Source organism: Chrysemys picta, chromosome 22, assembly GCF_011386835.1.
Source record: "Chrysemys picta bellii isolate R12L10 chromosome 22, ASM1138683v2, whole genome shotgun sequence".
Taxonomy (NCBI): Eukaryota; Metazoa; Chordata; order Testudines; family Emydidae; genus Chrysemys; species Chrysemys picta.
This window is the reverse complement of record NC_088812.1, coordinates 20,554,106-20,578,948: the sequence shown is the minus strand read 5'-3', so window position 1 is coordinate 20,578,948 and position 24,843 is coordinate 20,554,106. Positions and strand designations below refer to the sequence as shown.

At 57.5% G+C, this 24,843-nt stretch overlaps 2 protein-coding genes across 4 annotated transcripts in view; one reads left to right on the top strand and one right to left on the bottom strand.

Annotated features, from left to right (window-relative positions):
- The window catches only part of PRR36 (proline rich 36), a 41,235-nt gene extending 30,175 nt beyond the window's left edge, over nucleotides 1–11,060 (top strand). For 2 of the 3 annotated variants that reach the window (XM_065575483.1, XM_065575484.1), the window contains 3 exons: nucleotides 3,631–3,794; nucleotides 4,557–7,145; nucleotides 8,509–11,060. In XM_065575483.1, coding sequence (XP_065431555.1) covers nucleotides 3,631–3,794; nucleotides 4,557–7,145; nucleotides 8,509–8,939 — 3,184 coding nt within the window. In that variant the 3' untranslated portion in view covers nucleotides 8,940–11,060. The remainder of the gene's footprint in view (nucleotides 1–3,630; nucleotides 3,795–4,556; nucleotides 7,146–8,508) is intronic. The other variant, XM_065575485.1, reaches the window with a different exon arrangement.
- On the bottom strand, nucleotides 9,930–24,713 carry LOC101941026 (sterile alpha motif domain-containing protein 1-like). The gene is made up of 5 exons (XM_065575486.1): nucleotides 23,551–24,713; nucleotides 19,025–19,424; nucleotides 18,420–18,513; nucleotides 17,746–17,857; nucleotides 9,930–17,123 (listed from the first exon to the last, which is right to left on the bottom strand). Exons 1-5 carry the CDS (start codon nucleotides 24,271–24,273, stop codon nucleotides 16,965–16,967), a joined length of 1,488 nt encoding a protein of 495 aa, XP_065431558.1. The 5' UTR covers nucleotides 24,274–24,713; the 3' UTR covers nucleotides 9,930–16,964.
- Nucleotides 24,714–24,843: the final 130 nt, after the last annotated feature.

Genomic DNA, 24,843 nt, shown 5'->3' with positions numbered 1-24,843 from the left:
TGTCCAGCTTTGCTCGGCACTAGGGAGGCCTCAGTTGGAGTCCTGTGTCCAGTTCTGGGCACCGCGCTTTAAGAAAGATGTGGACAAATTAGAAAGAATCCAGAGAAGAGCAACACAAATGATCAAAGGTTTAGAAAACTGCTGTGTGTGGAAAGGTTAAAAAACTGGACGTGTTTAGTCTGAGAAAAGAAAACTGAGGGGGAACCAGACAATGGTCTTCAAATACGGGAAGGGCTGTTATAGAGAGGACTGGGATCGATTGTTCTCCATGTTCACTGGAGGTAGGAAGAGAAGTAATTACCTTAATCTGCAGCAAGGGAGATTTAGGTTAGATATTAGGAAAAGCTTAACTATGCTGAAAATTAGATTAAAGATCTGGAACAGGCTTCCAAAGGAGGTTTGTAGAATCCATGTCACTGGAGGGTTTTAAGAGCAGGTTGGACAAACAGCTGTAAGGGATGGTCTAGATGTACTGGTCAGCCCCCTACACTGGGGCAGGGACTTGATGACTTCTTGAGCTCCCTTCCAGCCCTGTGAAAACAGGGATGGGGGGGGAAGGTCAAAATGAGGGCACCCGACAGGGACTCTGAGCAGAGAACCCTGGCCAGCACCTGCTGCTCTGTGAAGGAGCAACTCTGCCTGGAGACAGGATACCAGGGGGAGTGGAAATAGGCCCCACTGTTGCAGTGCACCTCCCTGTCCAGCTTCCTCCTGGGCTGATTCAGGGCCATTTTAGAGGATTGGGCCAAAAGAAACCTGATGAGGTTCAACAAGGACAAGTGCAGAGTCCTGCACTTAGGACGGAAGAATCCCATGCACTGCTACAGACTAGGGACTGAATGGCTAGGCAGCAGTTCTGCAGAAAAGGACCTAGGGGTTACAGTGGACAAGAAGCTGGATATGATTCAACAGTGTGCCCTTGTTGCCAAGAAGGCTAACAGCATTTTGGGCTGTATAAGTAGGGGCATTGCCAGCAGATCGAGGGGAAGGATCACGTCCCTCGATTCGACATTGGTGAGGTCTCATCTGGAGTACTGTCCAGTTTTGGGCCCCACACTACAAGAAGGATGTGGAAAAATTGGAAAGAGTCCAGCGGAGGGCAACAAAAATGATTAGGGGTCTGGAGCATATGACTTATGAGGAGAGGCTGAGGGAACTGGGATTGTTTAGTCTGCAGAAGAGAAGAATGAGGGGGGATTTGATAGCTGCTTTCAACTTCCTGAAAGGGGGTTCCAAAGAGGATGGATCTAGTCTGTTCTCAGTGGTACCTGATGACAGAACAAGGAGTAATGGTCTCAAGTTGCAGTTGGGGAGGTTTAGGTTGGATATTAGGAAAAACCTTTTCACTCAGAGGGTGGTGAAGCATTGGAATGGGTTACCTAGGGAGGCGGTGGAATCTCCTTCCTTAAAGGTTTTTAAGGTCAGGCTTGACAAAGCCTGGCTGGGATAATTTAGTTGGGAATTGGCCCTGCTTTGAGCAGGGGGTTGGACTAAAACCTCCTGAGGTCCCTTCCGACCCTGATATTCTGTGATTCTCTGATTCTATGATCTTGGTCAGCCCCAGGAGGAGGTTGATGAGGGAGTCTTGCAGCTTTGTGGGCCTAGGGATGGGGGTTGGGGGAAGCTCAGTGAGACTCGAGCGGTTCTGGACTGCCAGACAGACCAGATGCCGTTCTAGTCTGGTAGCACTCTTGCATTGGTGTGAAGGACCACAGGTGTGGCATTTAATCTGGGATGACTGGGGTGAGTGTCTCTTTCATTGCAGTTAGTGCTGGCTGCTCAATTTCACTCTCCTGAGATGAGTCAAGCTTGTCAGTTTCACTTGAGTGGATAGTCAGTTTTGTTTCCCAGTGCACTGGTGGGGTTAGAGCGGGGTGGGCAAACTTTTTGGCCCGAGGGCCACATCTGGGTGGGGAAATTGAATGTAGGGCTGGGGCAGGGGGTTGGGGTGCAGGAGGGAGTGCAGGGTGTGTGAGGGGGTGAGGTGTGCAGGAAAGGGCTCGGGTCAGGGGGTTGAGGTGCAGGAGGGCTGCAGGGAGCATGAGGGGGCTCAGGGAAGGGGGTTGAGGTGTGGGGTACAGGAGGGGTTCGGGTGCAGATTCCAGCCCGATGCCGCTTACCTGGAGCAGCTCCGGGGTAGCAGCAGCACACATGGGGCCAGGGCAGGCTGCCTGCCTGCCCTGGCCCCGCACCGCTCCCGGAAGTGGCCAGCACCATGTTCCTGCAGCCCCTGGGGGAGAGGGGGCAGAGGGCTCTGGGCACTGCCCTTGCCTGTGGGTCCCTCCCCCGAAGCTCCCATTGGCCACAGTTCCCTGTTCCCAGCCAATGGGAGCTTGGGGGTGGGCTGGGTGGGCAGTACTCACAGATGAGAGCAGCATGCGGAGCCCTCTGCCGCCACCCCTCCCCCAGGGGCTTCAGGGACGTGGTCCGGCCGCTTCTGGGAGCGGCGCAGGACCCGCGGTACCACAGGGGTGGCAATCCCGGGGGCAGGATCCAAAGCCCTGACAGGCCAGATCCGGCCTGTGGGCCGTAGTTTATCCACCCCTGGGCTAGAGGGCTTTCAGCACTGCACCCGGCAGGTTAGCAGGAAACTCTGCTTTGACTGTGACTTCAAACATTCTTCACGTTTTTCTCTCTCAAATCCTGAGCCCAGCACTGCGGGGAGGCCTGGCAAGCTACCCTTCAGTGTGGATTTGGTGGGGCTAATGGGCTGTGGTTCAGAAGGGGTTTTAGTGTAACCCTGAGACTGATGGACTCAGCAGCTGTTCAGAGGCGCTGCAGCAGCGGTAGGTCCTGCCTGCTGAGGAGGCTTGCAGCTGGAAGACAAAGGGGGTGATGAGGGGCACCAGTCAGAGCTCTCCAGAGGGTGAGCCTCTACTTGCAGAACGTGGCCTCCATTCAGATCCCCTAAGCTTCCGGGCTGTGTTGGCGAAGGGCCTGGATGGCTTGGATTTGTTTGGCAGGTGACCAAGTGCTTCTAGGTGGAGAAAGGAAAGGATGGCCCAGTAGCTAGAACGCTAGCTGGGGACTCGAGACACCTGGGTTCCATTCCCAGCACCACCACCAGTCTCCCTGTGTGAGATTGAGCAAGTCACTTTGTCCCCTTTGCCTCAGTTTCCCCTCCTGGGTACATTGGAGTAACAGCAGTAAAGAAGGTGAGGTGCTCAGATGCTACAGTGACAGGAACCTCTGCTCGAGCTAGTTGGGGAGCAAGGAGTCAGCCAGTCAGGGTGGGGAATATCCGTCTCCAAGCCCTGCAGGCTGGTACTGTGCGGTCCCTTTGTGGTACAGCAGTGTGTGCACTGGGGGAGTTTGTCCTGGCATCCCCTGGGCTGTACCAGCTTGGTCCCTCTGGTGGATGGAGCGCAGGACTGGCTCTTAGGCCACCTGGGTTCTATTCCTAGCTCTGCCATTGACTTGCTGGGTGACCTTGGGCAAGTCACTGCCCTGCCTTGTGCCTCAGTTTCCCCATCTGTAGAGTGGGGAGAACAGGGCTTCGAGCTCTGTGTGGGAGAAGTGTGTAGAAGAGCTAGGTATTCAGGGTATGACATGCACCCGTCTCTATTGATTGCATGAGACAAACACATAGTGGCTTCTCTATCTCTTCACCCCTCTCTGTTCTGGTTTCAGACTCCCTGCTCCAGGGACGAAGGACACCACACAGGTCTCCACCAGAGCCCTGACCAGTAACAAACCAGCCATGGCCAAACCTAAACAGATGGCACCACCTGGTGGCCAGGCCTCAGCAGTACCACAGCAGCAGAAAAACACCGCCTCTGCAAAGAAAGGTGCAGGTGCCTCACGACTAAGCATTGGTTGGTGGCTTAGATCTGACACCAGCAAGCTACGGTGACTCCACAGTATGGGCAGCCGGGGCATCTGAGATTGTCTGGTTGGATCCCATGGGAGGGTGCCTGGGGAAAGGAGCGAGGTGTATTCGTAGGTTGCCTGCTTTGGACACCGGGCTGCCCCGACTCTGGGCAGAAGTGGGGGTAGCCCATCTGCTGTAGCAAAGGGCAGCGTGTTGCTGCCATTCACTCGACCGGTGGTGGGACGTCTGAGGAACGAGCTCCACCCCGCACTTTGTTACCCCAGTGCCCCTACATGCTGCTCAGGACTCAGCTCCTCGGAGAGTCTCTCCCCCCGCCCACCATGCTGGGGGCATGGGGACCCCAGCCAGCATGGAGCAGACCCCAGGGCTCTGCGCCCAGCCCTGGGCATTAGGAATGCAGCTGGAGTGCACTGCACTTAGGGATATTCTCTCATCTCCAAAGGCAGTGCATGAGTTGGAGCAGCCCTGTGGCTGCTCCCAGTTACTCTGGGGACAGGGCCATCACTAGGACCACCACCAAGGTGGCTTAAAGCCTGCTCTATCCTTGCCCCATGGAGTGAGGTGGGAATTGGGCCACTCTAGCGGGAGCCAGTGGCTTTCCCAGGGTGCTGCAGCAGCTCACAGTGCTCTCTGTTGGCTTGGCTGTTACCCCAGAAGGCACTTCCAATTGGCTATAAATCTAGGGCCTGGCCCTGAGACCTGGCTTCTTTCTTGTCCCTTACAGACCTCGTCAGAGCTGCCCCCGTCTCCAGGGCCCGGCTGTCTGGCTCGAACCCCACCCTCAACAAGATTGCTGGCCCGGCCAAGACTTCCAAGGCCAAGCTCCCGGCAGAGCCCAAGGCCAAGAGCCACCCAGTTCCTGCCACTCCCAAGGCCTTGGAGAAGCCAAAGGGGCCAAAGACACCTCCCAAGGCAGGGGGCAGCCATCCTGCCACCCCACAGAGAGCAGCAGCCTCCACCCTGAAGAGGTTATCCGCTGGGAGCCCTGGCAAGAAGCCCCCTAAGAAAGAGGCTAGCTACAACCTGGAGCCAGTGCCTGTGCCCAGGAAAAAGCTGCTTTCCCCAGGACAGGGAGAGGCCAAGGAAGCTGCTGCCAATGTCCTTTTGGCCTCTCCTGATATCCTGCCTGGTACAGAAAGGGCAGCCCCTGAGGGCAATGTGAGGCCTCTGGATGAGAAAGGATTAACACCGGAGGTGGGCCCGGTCCTGCCCAAGCTGGTCCCTGCAGATGGGGATGCTCCCGAGAGCTATAGGCCAGAGGTGCTGGGAGCGGAACAAACACCTGCCAGGGACATGGAAGGGGTGGTTGGAGGTGGAGCACCCCAGGAAGGAGGAGGCTCATCTGGCCCAGAGCTGGTGGCTGCCAACCCTCTATCCCACCAAGAGAGCTGTCCTGCAGAACAGCAGCTGACCAGTCTCTCCCCACCACAAGGGGTGGGCTCTCCTCCCAGGGAGATGCTACCCCCAGCAGGCACAGGGCTCCCTGATGTGACACTCCAACCCCAGGGAGAGCAGAGCCTGGTGGACACCCCGTCTATGCTTCTAGACCCCTGTGAGACTGGCCCAGCAGCCCAGGGGGAACCATTGCCCTGCCAGGAAGCCCCAATGGCGGCTGAGCACCTAGATTTGTGGCCGGAAGGCGAAGGAAGAGCAGCTCAAGACGTGACCTGCCTGGCCCCAGCCCAGCTGGATTCCTCCTGCCCAGCCAGGGCCTCCCAGATGCTGCCCCTCAGCGAAGAGGACACTCGGGGTGGCACAGGGGGACAGCGATCTCCCTGTGGGTCACCGAAGCACCCGGCAGAGCTGCTGCGAGGGGGAGAGTGGGAGGAAGAGCTGCTGGATGAGCCAGAGGCAGAGTGGTCGACGCACGAGACAGACTCGCTTCCTCGGGTTGGCCTGGAGGGTTCCTCCCCAGAAGATGTGGCAGAGCCAGGAGCCGTGGAGCTGAGAGAGGAGAGGGATGGGAGTGTCTCTCTGACCCCGCCAGGGCGTGGACAGGAGACCCAGGATGCTCTTCCCTTGGAGAGAGGAACCCAGGGTGCTTGCAGGGGCTCTGGGAAGATGGGGGATCTGGATCCCGAAGGAGTGACTAGTCCAAAGGAGGCAGCGGCGGTTTCCCAGGGGATAGAGGGGCTCAGCGGAGAGCCTGTCCGTGCAGGGCATGAGCCAGAGGAAGCTGTTCCCCCCACAGAACAGCTCCCTGAGGACATCAAGGGCCCTGAAGACCAACCCAGTGTCGCTTCTCCTGGCACGTCCCTCCCTAGTGCTGAGCTGGCCGGAGTCACCTTAAGAAGCCTTGAGGAAGCCGAGCTGCAATGCGCCTGCCTAAGTTCTCCTGGAGACGTTGCCGAGGTGGGGCCCACGGAGGGGGAGCCCCCACTGAAGGGTGGGGCTGATGTGCTGGAGGATCTGGAGCCACATGCCCAGCGGGAGTTACCACTGGGTCCCGAGGTGACTGTGCACAAGCCTCAGAGCCTGCCCCTGAAAAGCCTGGAGCTGCTGCAGGAGCCGGCCCAACGCCCCCCTCCCCCAGGGCAGCTGTCGTCCAGTAGCGCCGAGTCAGAGGGGCCGTCCAAGAGCCGCTCCAAGTCCAGCACGCTGAGCGGCCCCGACCTGGCTGGCAAGAGCAGCAGCGAGACCAGCACCCCAGAGGAGCTGCGGGATTACGACAGCAGCTCCGGCGTGGAGTCCAAGTCGGACGAGAAGCTAGAACAGAGCTTCCCCCGCAGCCCCCTGGAGGACCTGCCAGGGGAGCAGGACCTGGGGATCCACATGGACAAGGGGGATGACGAGGCAGAGACCCTCCCAGCAGACGAGCTCCTAGGTGACCCGCCCACCGAGCCCACAGTGTCCTCCGAGGAGGAGGGGGAGCTGGATGGAGACCTCCTGAAGGAGCCCGGCTTCCCTGCCATGGGCAAGCCCCTGGTGTTCCGGGCGCCGTCCTCACCCCATAAGCCATCCCTGGAGGAGTTGGAGGAGCTGGGCTCAGGTGACGCCGGCACCGGGACGCCAGCCTCCACCAACTCGGCCACCTCCTTCGACGCCGTCTTCCACCTCCACTCCACTGACAGCTGCGGGAAGAGCCCGGGCCTCTCCTCCCTGGAAAGTGAAGAGCACTCGGCCGAGAGCACCAGAGACCAGATCCCCAAGGGCTCAGAGCCGGCCAGCCTCCCCGAAGCGGAAGAGCATGGCAAGATCTCCCTCCCCGGGGACTGGGGCTGCCAGCTGGAGCGCCCCCTGCAGATGGGCCCGGCGGACGAGGAGGAGCTGGCCTCCCAGCCCTATGGCACCACTCCCCGTGGCCCGGCGGCAGGTAATGTATAGAGGAGCCTGCCGTGTGTGTCCAAGTGCCAACGCCGCGGTACCTTAAAGCTTAACTCAGTCATGTGCAATAGTGTCCCCTGCTGAAGGGAATCCCCCCATCAGTGGTCTCCCCCCCCCCCCCCCCTCTCCTAGTGTATCTCCCACCTAGCCGGATGGGTCTGACATCTCTGTACAGTCCCTCAGTCATAGCCTACATTTTTCTGTGTCTAGATCAAAAATACCAGGCTCTCCCCCATGATCACTGGCACCTAGGGGGAAGACATCTGTGTTTTAATGTTCTTCCCTTTTGGGGTGGGGGATTGGGGGCCAAACTTTTTAGCCTTTCAGTACATTGAATAAAGAGTCACTTATCTGGATCTGACCTCCTGGCCTGTTCTTTGTATTTTTGTGCAGGACTCTTACCACCCCTCCCTTAGCCTGGACTGTGGAGGGCAGATCGGGGGGGAAGGAGGGGGTTGATTGGCAGCAGGGCCAAGTAGATTTGGGGTGGGGGCTAGGGGGTGGCCATCTGTCATGGCTGACATCTTACCGCTTGGTTTGTAGCCTTGCAGCAGATTAGAACATCTGGCCTTAGCCACAGTCCTTCTGTTGCCATGGGTTCTACAGGAGATAGTTTGGCCATCACATGGAAGTTCTTCATGGGGCTGAGAGCATCTCAAGCCTTCCCTGGACCACCATGTGGTGGGTGGACTTTTCTAGACCCCACCAGCCCTCATCTCCTGGACCTTTTGGTCCAAGGGAACTTTCCTAGGTCCACAGACGGAAGTTTTTGAGAACTAGAGCACCTGATGCTTTAGTACCTTCCCTTGGACAGATCTAGCCCAGAGATCAGGCCACTGCCAAGATCTGAGGCCCAGTTCTATGGGCAGCTCCACCCTCCGTGATGTGGTTGCTATGGAGACAGTAGATGACTTTTTAACAGCCAAAGGATGCCGTGCCTAGGTTGGTCCCATTGCATTGTGCTTAAATCAAAGCTTCATGGCTGGTAGGAGATAGACTTAATCTAGGCTTCTCCTTAGCTGCTCTGCTTAGGATATTGCCCCCAAGACCATGCCTCCCTCCTGGGCAGCTGCTGGCAGCCTGGGTATCTCTGCCATGGAGGCATCCTGAAGATCTAGCCATAGGCAGGGAAGCAGGAGCCAGTTCCTAGTTGAATCTGCTTTGGGCATCTTGCCTGGCCGGGGTGGTATCGAATGGGCTAACCCTGGATGTTGCCTGGACTCTTCTCCCTGCCTGTCTGTGTGTGCCTGTGCCAGTCTGTCCTGTTGGTGCCCCCTGTCTCTCCTTCGTCCGTCTTGATACCCCTCCCATGGGCAGTTCTCTCCAACCCATGCTCCTGTGCCCTGTTGTAGGTGAGAGCGGGGCTGGCCTGGTGCCCTTCTCCTGGGGGCCCTACCCCCCTGAAATCCTCTCCACCATTTACGAGGTGGAAGGAGGCGCAGAGACCCCTGGGCAGGTGCCAGAAGAGGAGGAGGATGGGAACTGCCAGCTCCCCCCTGCTGTCCCCCATGACAAGGCCCCCCTGCATCTGGGCAGCCTCCAAGCAACTGTCATGCAGCAGCTGATCAGCCGGACTCTGCTCTTCTCCTCCACTGGGGAGGCACCTGTGGGGGGCAGAGGGGCCCCTGTCATGAGTGAGGTGGAGCTCGGAAAGTGGACAGACCTGCTGTCACCATTGGATGAGTCTCGGGCCAGCATCACCTCAGTCACCAGCTTCTCCCCCGAGGACGTCTCGTCTCCCCAGGGCGACTGGACGGTGGTGGAGGTGGAGACCTTCCACTGACTTCCCCCACCTGCACCAGCTTCACCTCCTCTGGGTGAAGGCTCTGCCTGTTGTGGCTTAGATCCCTGCTGTGATCTGCTCTTCTCCTTCACTTGGCTTTTCTGGGGGACCAAGCGTGGTGGGGTGGCCAGTGTCTCTGTTCCAGCCATGCAGAACTTTCCTTCTACCTCTTAGCCCACAGTGGAGCAAGTGGCTTCCCAAGTTGAGGCTAAGTAACCAGGCAGAGGCAGCAACTGGAAGAACTTGTGCTGGGGTGAGGCTTGGCTGCTTCCCCTGAGTCCTTGACTTCAGTTTCAAATTTCTGAATTCTGATCTCATCCCCTCCCCAACTCCATGGAGCTCCCAGAGCCTGCAGCCAAAGCAGTGGAGGGTTAACGGCAGGATGGGCAAAACTCTCTCTTGCAACCCTCCCCCCCCAGTCCTCCATATACCTCCTGAGTCTGGTCCCCTAAGAGACCGTTTTAATTTGTTAGCCCTGGTGACCTCCATAACAGATCTACAATCTACAGGTTCTTTGGAAGAGGGGTTGGCAGTTCCCAGCCAGTTCTCAAACAGCCAAGCCCATCTCTTCACCTCCTTCCCACCCGCTGCTACAGGAGGCCTCATTCCTTCAGGAGAACAGTGCCAACCACCTATGGTGTGGCTGGAAGAATCGAAGCCATGGGGGGCAGGGCTTTCCTTGCCCAGTGGCTCTTCCCCCTCAAAGACATTCTCAGGGCCATGGTGGGTCAGTTGAGTCCATGATCTGTCTAGCCTGTGGCAGGAGGAGGGGAGGAAGAATGACATGGCCTTAAAACTGGACTCAACTCTTCAATGAATGTTCTCTAATTTCCTCCTGTGCTCGTGGAGCTGGGCTGATGGACGATGGGGAAGGGGGGGTGCTGCATGCATGGGGGGTGGTTTCTGACATGATTTGCCTGCTGCGTTGGAAGAGAGCGGAGGCCTTGGCTCATGTTCCAGCTGTTACATTGTGGGGATATGGGGTGGCTGTTTAGTTTCTTTTTTTTTTTTTGCTGCTGTGGGTGTAGCCTTTATGCACAGATCTGCTGTCTCAGTTAACTGCCGCTGGCCAGCTGCAACTCCAGTAGCTGAAAGAGGCCCGGGGGGTGGGGGTGGATTGAAGGCTTGGATCCTCAGGTCGGGGCTGGGTGCAGGGGGTTGGGGAGGTTCATAGGCAGAGTGGGGTGGAGAGGCTTGGAGGGGGGGCTGGGAATTCTGCTCCTGCAGGGGCTGAGCCTGTGGCAAGGGGGCATGTTTTGTGGTAGCCATGCATCCTAGCAATCCCTAGCTGCTTGTGTCTATGGGCAGGCTGGGTTACAAGGAGACTCTGCCCAGGTCCAGACTCCTGGTGGCAGAGAGGAAGGCACCATGGTGCCATCTCCACCATAACAGCTCAGTCCCTCTTTGGTGCTGCTTGGCTCCAGGGGAGCACTGGGCTGGATGCAATGGCAGGGACCTCTCTGGTGCTTTCCTCCATGCCCACCGAGGTCCTCAGGTGCACCACGGCTGGCACCAAACTCTCTGAGCATTTTCCATAAAGTTCCACTGGGAAGCTCCTCACTGGAGGAACCCCAATGCTGCCGGATGACTTCAGCCCATGGAGAGGTGGCAGCAGGCTTCCTGCCATGGCCTAAGCACAACTCACTACTGAAGTTTAGAGGAGCCAGATGTCAACCCAGCCATGCAACTTGGTGCAGCCTGCTGCCCCTCAGCCAGCTGGACTTGGCAGACTTCAAGGGGATGGGCCTGTGTTCTCTAACACTTGGATCTCAAAGGGGAAAGCACTGGGGTAGCCGAGCCCAGCTTGTCAGCCATTCCCAGTCAAGGGGCATCCGTGCGGTTAGGCTGTATCTTGCGGAGAGGTTCTTTAGCCTACCTCCCCGAAGCCACAGCCTGCTAATGTGTGTAACAGTGTCATTGTGAACTGTAGAGAATCTAGCTGCGTTCCTAGCTGTAGTGGAGCAAGTGACTGCGGTGAACAAGTGATCTTTTCGATGAAGTGTGTGTCCTGCTGGTTTCATTCTAACATAGCAAACTGTGAACCGGAAACTCGTTTAAACAATAGCAGTGGCTTTTTTTTAAGAGACACTCTAGGTTTTTAATAAAAATGAATTAAAAGTTGCTTAAGTGTTGGGCTCTTCCTTTTGTGACCTAGGATGGAGTGGGAGGGAGAGTGGAGAAGGGGATCTCTGTACCACTGCATGGCAGTATCTAAAGTTTAAACCTTGGTTCACGAAGTCTGATACTCCCAACAGGCCCCAATTGAGAGTGAGCCCCATAGGCAGCACCCAGCCCCATCTCAGAGCTTACACCCTGAGAAGGGTGGGAGGAGAAACTGAGACCCAGAGAAGGGAAGAGACTGGATGGAGCTTGCAAGAGAATGCAGTGTCCTGACTTGCAGGCTCTATCACCTCTCTGCTTCCAGAGGTCTTGAACCCAGGCTTGGAGAAGCTGGCTGCAGAGGGGGAGGATGCATGGGCTGTATTCACCACTGCAGCTTCTCTGAAGATGTAGCAGGCTCTAGGCAGGTCACTGGCTTCACCAGAAGCCAGTAGTAGCTGTGGTAGATGATTTCACATGACCAAGGTGAAAACAGGAGCCATGCTTGACCCAAGAACTACCTCCCACTCACTGGTGCCTAAGGAAGGGAGCAGTAATGGGATAATCCACCTCCTTGGGAACTGTCTTACACCATGTTGCTGAAAGGTTGGGCCTGAACTCAACCAGAGGAAGTTGAGACTTTGCAAACAAGCAGCAGCCTTTAGTAATAACTAGCTATTACTAATCTCCATCAAATAATCCTCTTTGTCCAAGCACTGTCTTGAGGCAGGGAAGGTGCAAGGCTAGGGCTGGGCCCATGGAAAATGCTGATTCTGATTACTCTAGGTCCCATGGCCTTTCATGTACCAGCCCCTTACTGTTTTAACAGGCCAGCATCACTAGTCTAGGCCAACACACCAAGTCCCTTTGCCTCTGTGTGGTCCTCCTATGCCCTACTACACAGGCCCTGGCCTGATGGTATCCAAGCATGTCACACAACCTCTGTGAGGTGCTATTGTTCCTACTTTACTCACACACAAGGGTCTTAAGCTGCAGCTGCTGAGTCCCTCCAGTGCTGTCACTTTAAATCAATCAAGGTGCATGGAGCTGAGCTACTGTCAGCCCAATGATCCATCTTGGCCACTAGCCTGGAGACAGAGCCTCAGGGAGAGTGTATAGACCAAGGCAAGTGTGATTGGATGTTGGCTTTGGCAGTCAGAGGTTTAACATCAATGCAAGCAGAGGGTTGTATCCCTGGCCAAGAGCCAGTACTGACCCTATTCTCCATGAACCAGTCTAGTTCTTTCTTGAACTCAGTTATGCTGTGGGCTATCACCCTGGCAGTAAGTTCCGCAGGTTAATTGTGTGGGGGAAAAAAGACCTCGCAGGACTGGAAGGGACCTCAGTAGATTGTCTAGTCCAGGCCCCTGCACCCAAAGCAAGAACTGGACCATCCCTGACAGCGGTTTGTCTAACTGCTTCTTCAAAACCTTCAGTGATGGAGATTCCACCCCTGCCCTGGGCAATTTATTCCAGTGCTTAACCACCCTGACAGGAATTTTTTCCAAATGTCTGAACTAAACTACTCTTGCTGCAATTTAAGCCCATTGCATCTTGTCCTATCCTAAGAGGTTAAGAAGAACAATTCTTCACCTGCCTCCTTGTAACAACCTTTTATGTACTTAAACTTATGTTCCCAACATTTTTTCTTCTCCAGACTAAACAAACCCAATGTTTTCAATCTTCCCTCGTAGGTCATGTTTTCTAGACCTTTAATAATTTTTGTTGCTGTTCTCTGGACTTTCTCCAATTTGTCCCCTTGTTCCTGAAATGCAGCACCCAGAACTGGATGCAATACTCCAGTTGAGGCCTAATCAGCACAGAATTGTCTTGTTTATAATGCTCCTGCTAATACATCCTACAATGATGTTGGCTTTCTTTGATCCACTATGACCCCCAGCTCCCTTGCCAAAGAATTCCTTCTGAGACAGTTATTTTGCATTCCTCATCTTTGTATTAAACCTGCTTCTTCTTAATCTCATCAGCTGACACACCCCCCCTTCCCCTACACTTCTGTAATGTGGAAAAGGAGACCTTTCTGCCAGTCGTGATTTTATAGACCTCTATAATATCCCCCCCCTTACCTATCTCTAAGGCCAACTTGCTTTAATCTCCCCTTGTATAGAAGCCATTCCCAATCCTGGGGCATCTTTGTTTCCCTTATATGAAACTTTTCCAGTTTCCCTGGATCCTTTCTGAGATGGGACAGCTAGACCCACACACAAGAGGGGAGAGGGTGCCCCCATGGGTTTATAGCATAGGCTCATGGTATTTTCTGTCCCTGTCCTAGTAGGTCCTGAGCTGACATTTTCAGAGAACTGGCCACACTGATGCTAAGATCTCTCTCCAGCAAGTTTAGAAGCTAAATACACCCATGCTAGCTGGGCTGCTGCGACTCCCACAGGGTCACAGCTGCTGGCAGCTGAGCAGCAACGTGACCTCACACCTCATAGCCTTAGACGCCTGCTCTAACCCCCTGCCTCTCTGGGGGTCACACTCTGCTGAATGGGATCCCCCTTGGGTTGTAGAATTACACTAGAGTGGGGCTGCTTCTCTTTAGGTTGGTGATGATCCCTTAATTCCCAATCCAAGAATCTCCAAACCCTCCTCTTTACAGTGAGAGTAAAATACAGCCATTCTCCCACCCCCACCCTCCAAATTCAGTGAGGAGAGGGTAACTGCAAATAAGTGACTTAAAAGCAAAGACCTTCTGTAATACAATTTTCAACCTCTGATGCTTCCCAAACCTGCAGTGGCTCTTCCACTCCCCCGCCTCCCCTAAAGCTAGTAATGATCTCCCATCTCTTTCTTGTTGCATAGGCAGTTTGGGTGGCCCACAGCTGACATGGGAACACTCCCAGCTGGGATGGGGATTTAATCAACAGTGCCTTAAAGAGGAAGCAGAGGGGGGTGGGGGAGGGGAGGATCTGATTTTCAGAAAGTCTCAGCATCCCCTCACTGATACAGGCCACAGCAGCATCTTAAGTTGGGCACTTAAATAAATACATAAAAAGACAACTCAAGCTTTGCCAAAGCAGCTAAAGATCTCCAAGTCTTTAACCAGGGACAAAGCGCTAGACTGGCCAACAGACCTGGATTCTAGTCCCAATTTTGCTGGGTGACCTCAGGCATGTCCTGTCCTTGCTCTGTGCCTCAGTTTCCCCAGCTCTAAAGTAAGGATACTGATACTGCTCACTTTTGTAAAGGGTGCTATGGGAGAGCTAAGAATTATTGTTTCCTAGCTGATATTGTTGGATAAATTGGATGGGCAGAAGGATTTAGCTCCCTTTGAAATCAACAGGAAGTCATTGCAATCAATGGGAGTTATGCACCCATGAGGATCTGGGCCTAGATCCCTTCTGCAGCAGATTTTTGCTTTCTTGCTCTTTGAAGTCCCCTCCCGCTAGTCCTGTCCTCCTCCATGGAATCAAGGTCAACAAGCCCCAAGTTGGATGTTTACAGAATTGTAATTCTCCTCTGGCAGGGATATTATACCTCAGGGTTTAAACCACTCTCCCCCGGAGACCAGACTGAGATCTGCCAGGTTCTTCCACCTTCCTCAGCAGTAGCTGGTGGGTGCTCCCACTGCAGTGATACAGGCTCGGTGGAACAGGGGGGCAGAGGCCCTGGCTGGCAATTTCTATTTTCCCACCAGAAGGCAGCTGCCATCAGGGGGCAGCTGAAGAGGCACAAGCTTTCTCTCCCCCCTTCAGTGGGGACAGAGAATCACCTGGCCCGCACCTCCACCAGGGGACAGCCCCAGCTCATCTTCCCTCCACTCTGTGATGGGTGGTCAATGGCTCTAGCTTTGCTCCAGGTGCGGTGCTGCCGTTCCACAACAGGGCAGGCTCTGTCCCACGCCATCGCTGTCAGAGTGCAGCTCGCGTGCCTTGCCGGGGGGGGGGGGGGGGGCACAGACACTGCCCTGGGGGTGCCAATGGACAAACCCAGCTCAGCAAATATTGGCTGCTGTGCCCAGCAGCCACCCTTTCTCCATGGCCCCTCTTCCCACAGCCACAGGGACCAACTCCCCCTGCTCTGCCTGCCCTTTGGGCTAGGCAGAGCCCCCTGGAATCAGACATGCAAGGGGGCCTGTGGAGATCGGCTTTCAATTCCCAGGTCTGCTAGATTCCACCTGGGACCTTGGGACAGTCACTAATGCTCTGGGCCTCAGTTTCCCCACCTATACAATGGGAGTAATGATCCTGCTTTTGTCTATTGGGGCCAGCACCCCCTACTGAGCTCCTGCCCCACTCCCTGCAGCAAGGCAGCCCCTGGTGTGACACTGGGGCCAACACTGACTGTTAGGGGAGAGTGCCCCCTACAGAGCCCCCACCCTGCAGTACGGCACCCCCTCATGGGGCACTGGGGTTAGCACAAAATGGAGAGAGCACCTCCAACAATCAGGCACTGGTTGGGGCAGTCAAAGTAGCCCTCAGGAGCATGGGGAGAGGAAGGGCTCTGGCCCCAAGGGGTTTCCAAGCACTCCCACTCCACTCCCCAGGAGCAAAGCCAGGTGAGTTGAGATTCAAACCCTTCACCCCCAAGCTCTTACCTGGGATGGGGTCAGCACAAGAGGAAACACCTCCATCCTCTGGGTACTGGACCCTCAGTGCTGGGCTAACAGGAAGCCAGCATTCCTTACTTAACAACCTGCTTCCCCAAAGGCTGGGGAGGGGGGGAAGGGAGGTGCCAAAGCACAGGACTCCCAGCTCTGGGAGGAGAGTAGGGTCGAGTGGGGAGGGGGGCAGTTGGAAGTCAGGATTCCTAGGTTCTATGCTACTGATCTAACACTGAACATCCCCGCTCTAAAGTGGGAATAATCTTGCTAGATTTCACTCCCCTCCCAGAGCTGGGGACAGATTCCAGGAGCCCTGACCCCCAGCTCTCGCCCTAACCACTAGCCCACATTCCCCTCCCAGAGCCAGGCACAGCACCCAGAAGTCCTGACTCCCAGCCTCCTCCCAAAAGCACTACTCATCTCTCGGCTGTCCTAAGCTCTGCCCTCCCCCTCCCATGCTGAAAGGGTCCAGAAATATGAACCGATTGGTGTTTCTCTTGTTTTTAAGATTTTTTTTTATTTAAAAAAAAAAAAGGAAGGTGGGGGGAGGGGAGGGTGCGATATTAAAAAGCGACTGACTCTGGGTAGCAACCATTGATGTGTGTAAAAAAAAAAATATATATTTACCCCACCCCCCACCCCAACCAGAGAATAAAAAGGATCCCCTGTTAAAACCTTCCCCTGATGCAGGGCACCCCCCAGTGCCCCACCCACCTCCAAAAATCCCTGACCCACCCCATCCAGACGGCAGGGAGACCAGATGTTGGGGGGGGAGAGGGGGAGGGGAGATCAAACCAGAGTGCCATGTCCTGAGTTGAGGGTGGGGGGAGGGGCAGAGCTAAAAGAGGCCCTCAAAGTCCTCAGACATCTCCTGGGCATGAAATGAGCAAAAAATCCACCTCTCCCACCTGCCCCCAGCTTGAAATGGCCAACGATGCTACGATGTGAGACTAACCAAGCGAATAAACACACAGTGGAGGAGCCAGGGGGCAGTGTTGGGCACTGATTCCCCCCTCCCCCTAAAAAACACCCCTGTAAACCCCTCCTCCGAAGCCTACACCTTCACTCCCTCCCCACCACAGTTTTTTCTACCCCTCCCCAACCACTTGGGGCTTAATCACGAGAGGTGGGAGGACGCAGCTAGGATGCCAGGGTCATTTCCATCTCCTCCCCCCTGCACCAAAAGCCCCAGGCTGATTGACACTCCCCCATTCATCTGTTTCTATGGAGACAGAGAGACGCTGGGAGGGCTGATTCCCAAGGCACCCGGGGAAGGGGTGCAGCAGGCAGGGAGGGGACCGGCAGGAGGCAGTGGCTGCTGGCACAGTCCCGCTCGGCCCCAGCTGCGACTCTCCTCTCCCTGCTCAGCCCAGGAAGGAATCCACCTCGTCCTCCTCGAAGTGGCTTTGCTGCAGCACCTTGATGTGGTACTCGTAGATCTTCAGCGCGGGGCCCAGGCGGATGGACAGCCCGGTCAGGACGTCTGTGCGCTGCATGAGCAGCAGGGACTTCCCGTCGATCTCCTGCAAGGGGTGACAGAGGAAAGGTTAACGGGCTGGGGAATGGGACATGGGGCCTTTCTCCTCTAGGGGACTGGTTCTCTCCACACATTGCTCCCTGCCTCCGAGATGGCAGCTGCCCCCACCCCTGAGCACTGACCCAGGGGTGCCAGAACAGGAGGGGCCAAGGCCCATCCACTTTTCACCACAGGCCCAGCTCCCTGCCCCTCCTCTTCCCTGAGGCCCTGCCCCCTGACCAGGCCAGGAGCTAGAGCCCAGCCAGGTAAGAGCGGCCCCAGGGCAACTGTGGGGAACCTGGGCCCCTCCACCTGCCCAGAGTGGGGGGGCCCAAGAGGAGCACCCGACCCGTGTCCCCATCCCCCGGGCCCCCCGCCCAGAGCAAATGGAGGGTCCGTGCCCAGACAGCTGTTATCAAGGCCCAGCTGCAGCTCTTCAGCCCCCGAGGCGCCACCCCCAGGCCAGGCCTGAAACCAGGGGCTCACGCTCCCCGGCCCGGCTCCAGCTTCTGGCTTGGCTGGGGGGTGGGTCCTCAGGGGGAAGGGGAGGGGCCACGAAGGGGGAGGGGCCACAAGCCCCCCCACACTCCCACACACTTTTAGGAAGAATCCATCAGCCCTGCACTGACCTGCTCCTGAAAGGCAGATGCCTGCTCTGCAAATCCAGCCTCTGTGAAATAATCCACCACGTCCATCACTGTCCACTCCACGGGGTCTGAGGGCTTCTCCTTCTTCACCGAGCTGGGCGGGGGATGGGGAACAGAGTGATCAGGGTCCCGGCCACAACCCTCACCTCCCAGGCAGACACAGTCCCCGACCTGCCTTCATCACCAGGCCTGAGCTCCCTGGCCCCATCCCCTCCCACACCCGCACCAGGGGGAGTCCCCTGACATCTCGAGGGGAGGGGGCTGAGAGCCAGTCCCTCTCTGCAACAGGGGTCCCCAGGCAGCCAAGGGTTAATGGAGGCAGGAAGGGAATGGGGGAGCTGCCAGAGCATGGAGGGCCTCGGCCCTGCCATGGGAGTGGCAGGCCCTGAAGGCTCCCACTGGGGTTGGGGCACTGGTGCAGCCAGGAGTCGCTGGGGCTGGCGGAAGCAACAGGGAAACATGTCACATGTGGAGATTTAAGGACCCAGCCGCGCAGGGGGGGGCTGATAACCAGTGGGACGGGGACATCTTAGAGTCTGACCTGCTCACACAGGGCTCACAGATTAAGTACCAGCCCCAGCACTGGGCAGAAGGAGCACCCCCTGGTGGCAGCGAGGGGGACGGGCAGGCAAGAAGCCAGTGAGCGCAGGACTTACACGCAGCTGAACAGTGTCCCATCCGCTGCCTGGACACCGGGCCGCCCGGGGGACAAGGGCACAGGGGGGTCCGCGCCCGCAACGGCTGGAGAGACTGCAAGCAGGAGAGAATGAGAGAGAGATGTCAGGCATGGCACAATCAGACAGGGCTTTCACCTCCCCATGGAAAATGAGGAAACTGGCCCACCGCAGCCCTTGGCTCCCCTTATCTCCTCCAGCCCAACTGATGCCCCGCAATCTTGTCCCATAGTCCTGGTTTTCCTCCCGCCCCTAAAGTTCTGCTGATGCTTCTCAATGCTGACCTGCAAGTCTCTGCTATCCCAGCCCTGGGCTCCCCCTTCCCACAGTTCTCCCAATGCCCTTCAATCCCATCTTGCAGCCCCCTGGATATTCCAGTTCCAGAGCTGTCCCCAAATGCAGTAAGCCAGCCCAGCTGAGCAGAATTTCACAACATCCCCAAGGCTGAGACCTGCCAAACTCATTTCACGAGTGATCTCAGCCACTGCACCTCATCAGCCTCACCCCACCCCAACAGACCCTTGGTTCACTCTTACCCCCTTTCCCTAAGAGAAATTCCAGCCCCTGGGGTCCCCCCACTCCAATACCTGCTCTGTCTGGCTGCCCGTAGGAGCCCCCTTCCTTCTTGCCCATCCCGAACTGCTGGCAGGCGCTCTCCCCAGGGGAGCAGGCCTTGGCATGACGCCTCTCGCTGCCTTCGCGGTGGGGGCGCTCGGAGCCCTTGTCCGGGGAGTGCTCCTCCGGGGGGTGCAAGTCCCTGGCGTGGCCACCCCCCGTGGGACAGTCCTTCCCACCACGCCTGCTGTCCTTACAGTCCCCGTTCATCTGGCTCTGCTCAGCGGGGGCTGCTTTGCCGTCACTCTCCAACCCAGCCCCGGCGCCCGCCCCCTCGTAGTCCGGAGCCTCAGAGCCCTCCGACATGGTGGAAGCCTCGTCATCCTCCTCTTCCTCCTCCCCCTTCTCCTCCGATGGCTCCTCCCCGGCCTTCTGTGGACACCAAGAATCCAGAGTTAGAGACCCCAGGAAGCTGCTCCCCTGTGCCCTGCACAGGGCATCTTCTGGGCACAGTTGGGGCTCCTGGTTTTACCCACCATTGGGCCCCATCTAGCCACTTTTCCTGACTCGGGACCCCCTGGTAACCCAGCCCTGGGCTCCCCACCTACATCAGCTCTGCCGACGCCCCTCAATCTCGATCCACAGCCCCCTGATATCCCAACCATGGGGTTCCCCCCGCCACAGCTCTGCCAATGCCCCGCCAATGCCCCTCAATCCTGCCTGCAGCCCCCTGCTAGTCCAAATCTGGGTCCCCCCCAGCTCTGGAGGTGCTCCTTGATCCCAACCCCCACAGCTCTCCACCCCCACTATTCCAGTCCCCATACTTCCTTCTCTAGCACTCTGCCTGCTCTAGTGTTAGGCAACTCTTAGGCAGGGCCGGCTCCAGGCACCAGCTGAGCAAGCAGGTGCTTGGGGCGGCCAAGGGGAAAGGGCGGCACGTCGGGCTCTTCGGCGGTGGGTCCCTGTCCCTCTTGGAGGGAAGGACCTGCCGCCGAATTGCCGCCGAAGAAGAAAGTGGTGCGCTGGAGCTGCCGCCGATCGTGGCTTCCCCCCTCCCCCCCGCCACTTGGGGTGGCAAAAACCCTGGAGCCGGCCCTGCTCTTAGGGTACAGGGCTAAGCATCTAACTACAGCGAGATGGTGACAGCATAAAAATCGACCCTCAAACAGGAAGCTGCTGGGCTAACAAACTACCTCATCAGAAGAGACTTCCTCCTGGAGAGTGCCAGCTGCCACGGCAACCCCTCTGCCGGAGCAGACTACCGGGCGCACGTCCAGCTGGACCCATTCTTAGAAGCTCCAGGACCACTTTGACACATGGCAGCACTGGACTGGGGGAAGAGTTTGTTGTAGACAAAGGACTTAACATGAGCTTTGGGGGTAGAAATAGGTCAGAGGCAGCATGGTCCAGTGGATGTGGCACCAGCCTAGGAGTCAGGAGACCTGGGCTCTAGTCCCAACTCTGAAACTGGCCTGCCAAGTGGCCTTGGGCAAGTCACTGCCCTGCGCCTCAGTTTCCCCAGCTGTAAACCAGGGATAATCCTTCCTTTGTCTGTCTAGATTATAAATTCTCAGGGGCAGGAACTCTCTCCCCCCACAGGCCTGTGCAGCACTCTGCACAATGGTGGCTCTCTAATCTCAGATGGGGGCCTGTGCAGCACCCAGCCTGAAGGAACCCACTCCCCCTGCCCATCTCAGCTGAGGCATCTAGGCGCTAATCTAACTCCAACAAAAAACGTCTGAAGCAAAATCAGGAGCTCCCAATTTAGTTTTAACAGAGCCTGTTAAAATAGCTCGTTAGGATTTAGAAGATAATTACACCCCCACACCCCTCTGCTTTTAAAAGGAACAAAAATATATATTTTTTAAATAGAAAATAAACCTCCCCCCGCTTTGTTCTTTTACAACCATCGCGGCAAAAACAGAGTGAAAGTCCAAGTTCTTCAGCAAAATCTGTCTCTCCTTTCATCAGCGGCCTCCCCCCGCACATTGCCTGCACAAGGAGGCCATGCCAGAGATGCCTGGTTTGTTATTGCCGGGCTGCCAGCCAGGCCCATGCGGAGTGCTCTCATTATAGTTATATTATGGTAGTGCCCAAAGGTCCCAGTTAGAACTGGGCTGGGCACTGCACAAAGAACACAGCCACCCCAAAACACAGGCAGAGATTTTAGGGTTGCCTGGCAGGGCTGCATCAGGGGCCCTGGATTGTTAAAAGATGGGAAGCAAAGGATAGGATCAGATGGTCAGTTTTCACGGTGGAGAGTGGTAAATAGCGGGGTCCCCCACGTATCTGTACTGGGACCCGTTCTGTTCAACATATTCAGAAATGATCTGAAAAAGGGGGCAAACAGTGAGCTGGCAAAGTTTGCAGATGATACATAATTACTCAAGGTCCAAAGTTGACTGGAAAGAGTTTCAAAGGGATCCCACAAAACTGGGTGACTGGGCAACAAAATGGCAGATGAAATTCAATGTTGATAAATGTAAAGTAACACATTGGAAATCAATCCCAACTGTACAGATACAAAATGATGTTACCACTCAAGAAAGATCTTGGAGACATCGTGGATAGTTCTCTGAAAACATCCACTTAATGTGCAGGGCTGTCAAAAAACTAACAGCATGTTAGGAACCATTAGCAAAGAGAAAGATAGTAAGAGAGGAAATATCACAACGCCGCTATATGAATCCATGGTGCACCCACACCTGGAATACGGCATGCAGTTTTGGTTGCCCCATCTCAAAAAAGATTCTTTAGCATGGAGAAGAGCAACAAAAATGATTAGTGACGAAGAGTCCTGTGGCACCTTATAGACTAACAGACGTATTGGAGCATAAGCTTTCGTGGGTGAATACCCACTGCGTTTGTTGCTTTTTACAGATCCAGACTAACAAGGCTACCCCTCTGAAAAATGATTAGGGGGCTGAAACAGCTTCTGTATGACAGATTAAAACACCCGGGACGGTTCGGTTTAGAAAAGAGACTAAGGGGGAGGGGGGATATGATAGAGGTCTATACAATCAGGAGTGGTGTGGAGAAAGTGAATGCAGAAGTATTATCGACTTCTTCACATAATGCAAGAACCAAGGGTCACCCAAAGAAATTAACAGGGAGCAGCTTTAAAACAAACCCAAGGAAGTACTTCACACAACACACAGCCAACCTGTGGAACTCGTGGTCAGGGAATGTTGTGACTGGGCTTATAAAAGAATGAGATAAGTCCATAGAGGATAGGTCCAGCAATGGCTATTAGCCAAGATGGTCGAGGAGGCAGCCCTATGCTCTGGGTGTCCCTAAGCCTCTGACTGCCAGAAGCTGGGACCGGCAGACAAGGGATGGATCACTCGCTAATTGCCCTGTTCCCTTCAGACAGGTTACTGGACTAGATGGAACACTGGGCTGACCCAGGAAAGCTGTTCTTATCGTAAGGCTGTGCTCGGCCCCTCATTGGTTGCCAGGGGGCTATCCGGCAGGGCTGGGCCCGTCCCGGGAAGCTGCTTGCAGGTGGGTTGTTCCTGGATGCTTTGCTGTGAGAGTAGCACTCCTGGAGGCTGTATGAACAGACCCATCCATCACACAGACCGTCCAGCCCAACGCGTCGCAGCCAGGGTGGGCGTCACCACCAGGGATCTCGCTGGGACAGGAGGCCCCAGCAGATCAGAAGCTACAGCAGCGTTCGCACCCTAAGCTGGAACAATCCTGGACCTCACCCAACTCGCTTCCCACAGCTGCTTTCATTCTAAGCTCCTTTGACTGGTACTACCCATGGTCCCTCCCACCCCAGATGCCCCACGGTGTGCCAGGCAGTCCTGCCTCTCGATACCTTGCATGTCCTGTGACTCCCCAGGCATGTGCCTGTACAGGAGTGAAAGAGGCAGCCCCAGGGCCTAGTCATTGGTGCCTTCCCTGGAAACAAGCACCAGAGTACTGCCTGACCCCTAACTCCCAGGCATCCCTGCCCCAAGCAGCCCTGATCCCTTTACTCCATGTGCAGCCCCTTCCTATGTACCCCACCCCCGCCCAGCCATCATTATCTTGGGCAGCCCTTTCCACCCCACACTCAGGTCCTATCCCAAACACCCAAAGCCGACCCTTTTCTGAGCTAAACCTGCCCTGGGGCCCAGGGCACTGCCCCCTGCTCACTGCCCCTCCCCCCCCTCCGGGACCAGAGCACCGCTCACTCCCCCACCCCAGACACAGCCCCTCCCACACGGGGAACCGCTCACTCCCCCCGCCCCTCCCAGACATTGCCCCTCCCCCCACCAGGGCATCACTCACTCCCCCCGCCCCCAGACACTGCCCCTCCCCCCCAGACCAGGGCACCAATCACTCCCCCCGCCCCCAGACACTGCTCCTCCCCCTCCGGGGCACCGCACCCCCTCGCCCCACCCTGGTACTCGCGTGCGACTTGCCCCAGGCTTCCCGCCCCAGCCACTGCCCCTCCTCCCGGGTCACCACTCACCCTCCAACTCCTGCCTGTCCCTCCGGGGGTCGGGGCGCCGCTCACCCCCACCCCGACACTCGTGCCACCTGCCCCAGGCCCTTCCCCCGCGCTCACCTTGCTCCGGTGCGCCCTGGCGTGGGGGGCGCGGCCCTGGGGCCCCCTTTCCGCCCGGGCCAGGGCGATGCTGCCGAAGCGGGTCCTTTCCAGCCTCCCGCGGGCCACTTCCTCCTCTAGCAACCCCTGGACTCGGCCCCGGGTCACCCGTCCGCCCCCGGCCGCGCTCCCATCCCCGCCCAGGTAGCGCACTATCTCCCGCAGGCTGACCGGGGAGCTGCGCTCGGGGGGCGCCTCTTCTGGGGCCGGGGGCGCAGGGGGCGGCGGCCGCTCCCGGCCGGTCCTACGAGGCGGCGCGGCCGGCTCGGCGCGGGGCGCTGCCCGGTGGGAGCGGGGCGCGGCGGGGACCGGTGCCCGCGGGGAGCGGGGCGCGGCGGGGGACGCTCCGGGCGGGGAAGCGCGGTGGGGGCGGGATGTGCCCCCGGGGCGCTGGGCCGGGGCCGGCGGCGGGGCCCCCCGGCGGGGCGGCTGGACGCGGGCGGCGTTGCGGTAGGAGATGCTGCCTTTGTAGCTGACTCGCAGCACCGCGCGCTGTTGGATCAGCTTCTCTAGCTCGGCCCGGGTGCGCTCGGGCTCCGGCCCGTGTCTCCGCCGCACCATGCGGCAGATGCGCTCCAGGTCCGGCCGCGCCTTGCGGGAGCGCAGCGAGTCGATGGTGTCCAGAATCCACTCCTGGTAGCGGGGCGCCTCCTGCCCCGGCGGGGGTGGCGGGGGCCCGGCCATGCCGCCGCCGCCTCCTTGTTCGCCCGGCCGGGGCCGCTACCGCCTCGCTGCCTCCCCTCCCCCGGGGGCTGCGTCCGCTGCACCGGCTCCTTCCGCGGGCCTTCTGGGAGCGGCTGCACGGTCCCGGCGCCTCTGGCGCTCCCCGCTGCACCGGCTCGGCGCGCCGCCCCCTGCCCGCGCGGGGTCGCTACTCCTCCCCCGGGCGCGATCCCCCGGCCGGGCTCCCCGGGCGCTGCCGCGGCTGCAGCTGGAGTCGGTGGCGCGCGGGCTGGTCCCGGGCAGGCAGGCAGCGCGAGCCCCTCCCTCCCCGCCGCACGCGCCGCCGCCCGGGACCCGCAGCCCCTCGCGCGGCTTAAGGAGGCGCCGCTGTCCGCAACCTCCCTTCCCCCGGCCGCTTAAGGTGGAGCCGGCGAGTTCCGAGTCCTGCGTGTGTCCCGGCACTCCGCCCTCCAGGCCGGCCCCTCACCCCCTGCCTTTCTGACCTCCAACAACAGTCCCCACTGCTCACCCATCTCCCTCTTCAACGCCCCCCCAGCATTCATCCACACCACGTCCCCTCACCCCGACCGA

Bases quoted from the DNA above. Each gene is read 5' to 3' on its own strand.
- LOC101941026 (XM_065575486.1), bottom strand. From the start codon at position 24,273: ATGGCCGGGCCCCCGCCACCCCCGCCGGGGCAGGAGGCGCCCCGCTAC. The intron at 19,425-23,550 runs GTGAGCGCGGGG...TGGTGTCCACAG, and splicing joins CCAGGGCGCACCGGAGCAAG to AAGGCCGGGGAGGAGCCATC. The intron at 18,514-19,024 runs GTATTGGAGTGG...TCCTGCTTGCAG, and splicing joins CGGGCAGCCAGACAGAGCAG to TCTCTCCAGCCGTTGCGGGC.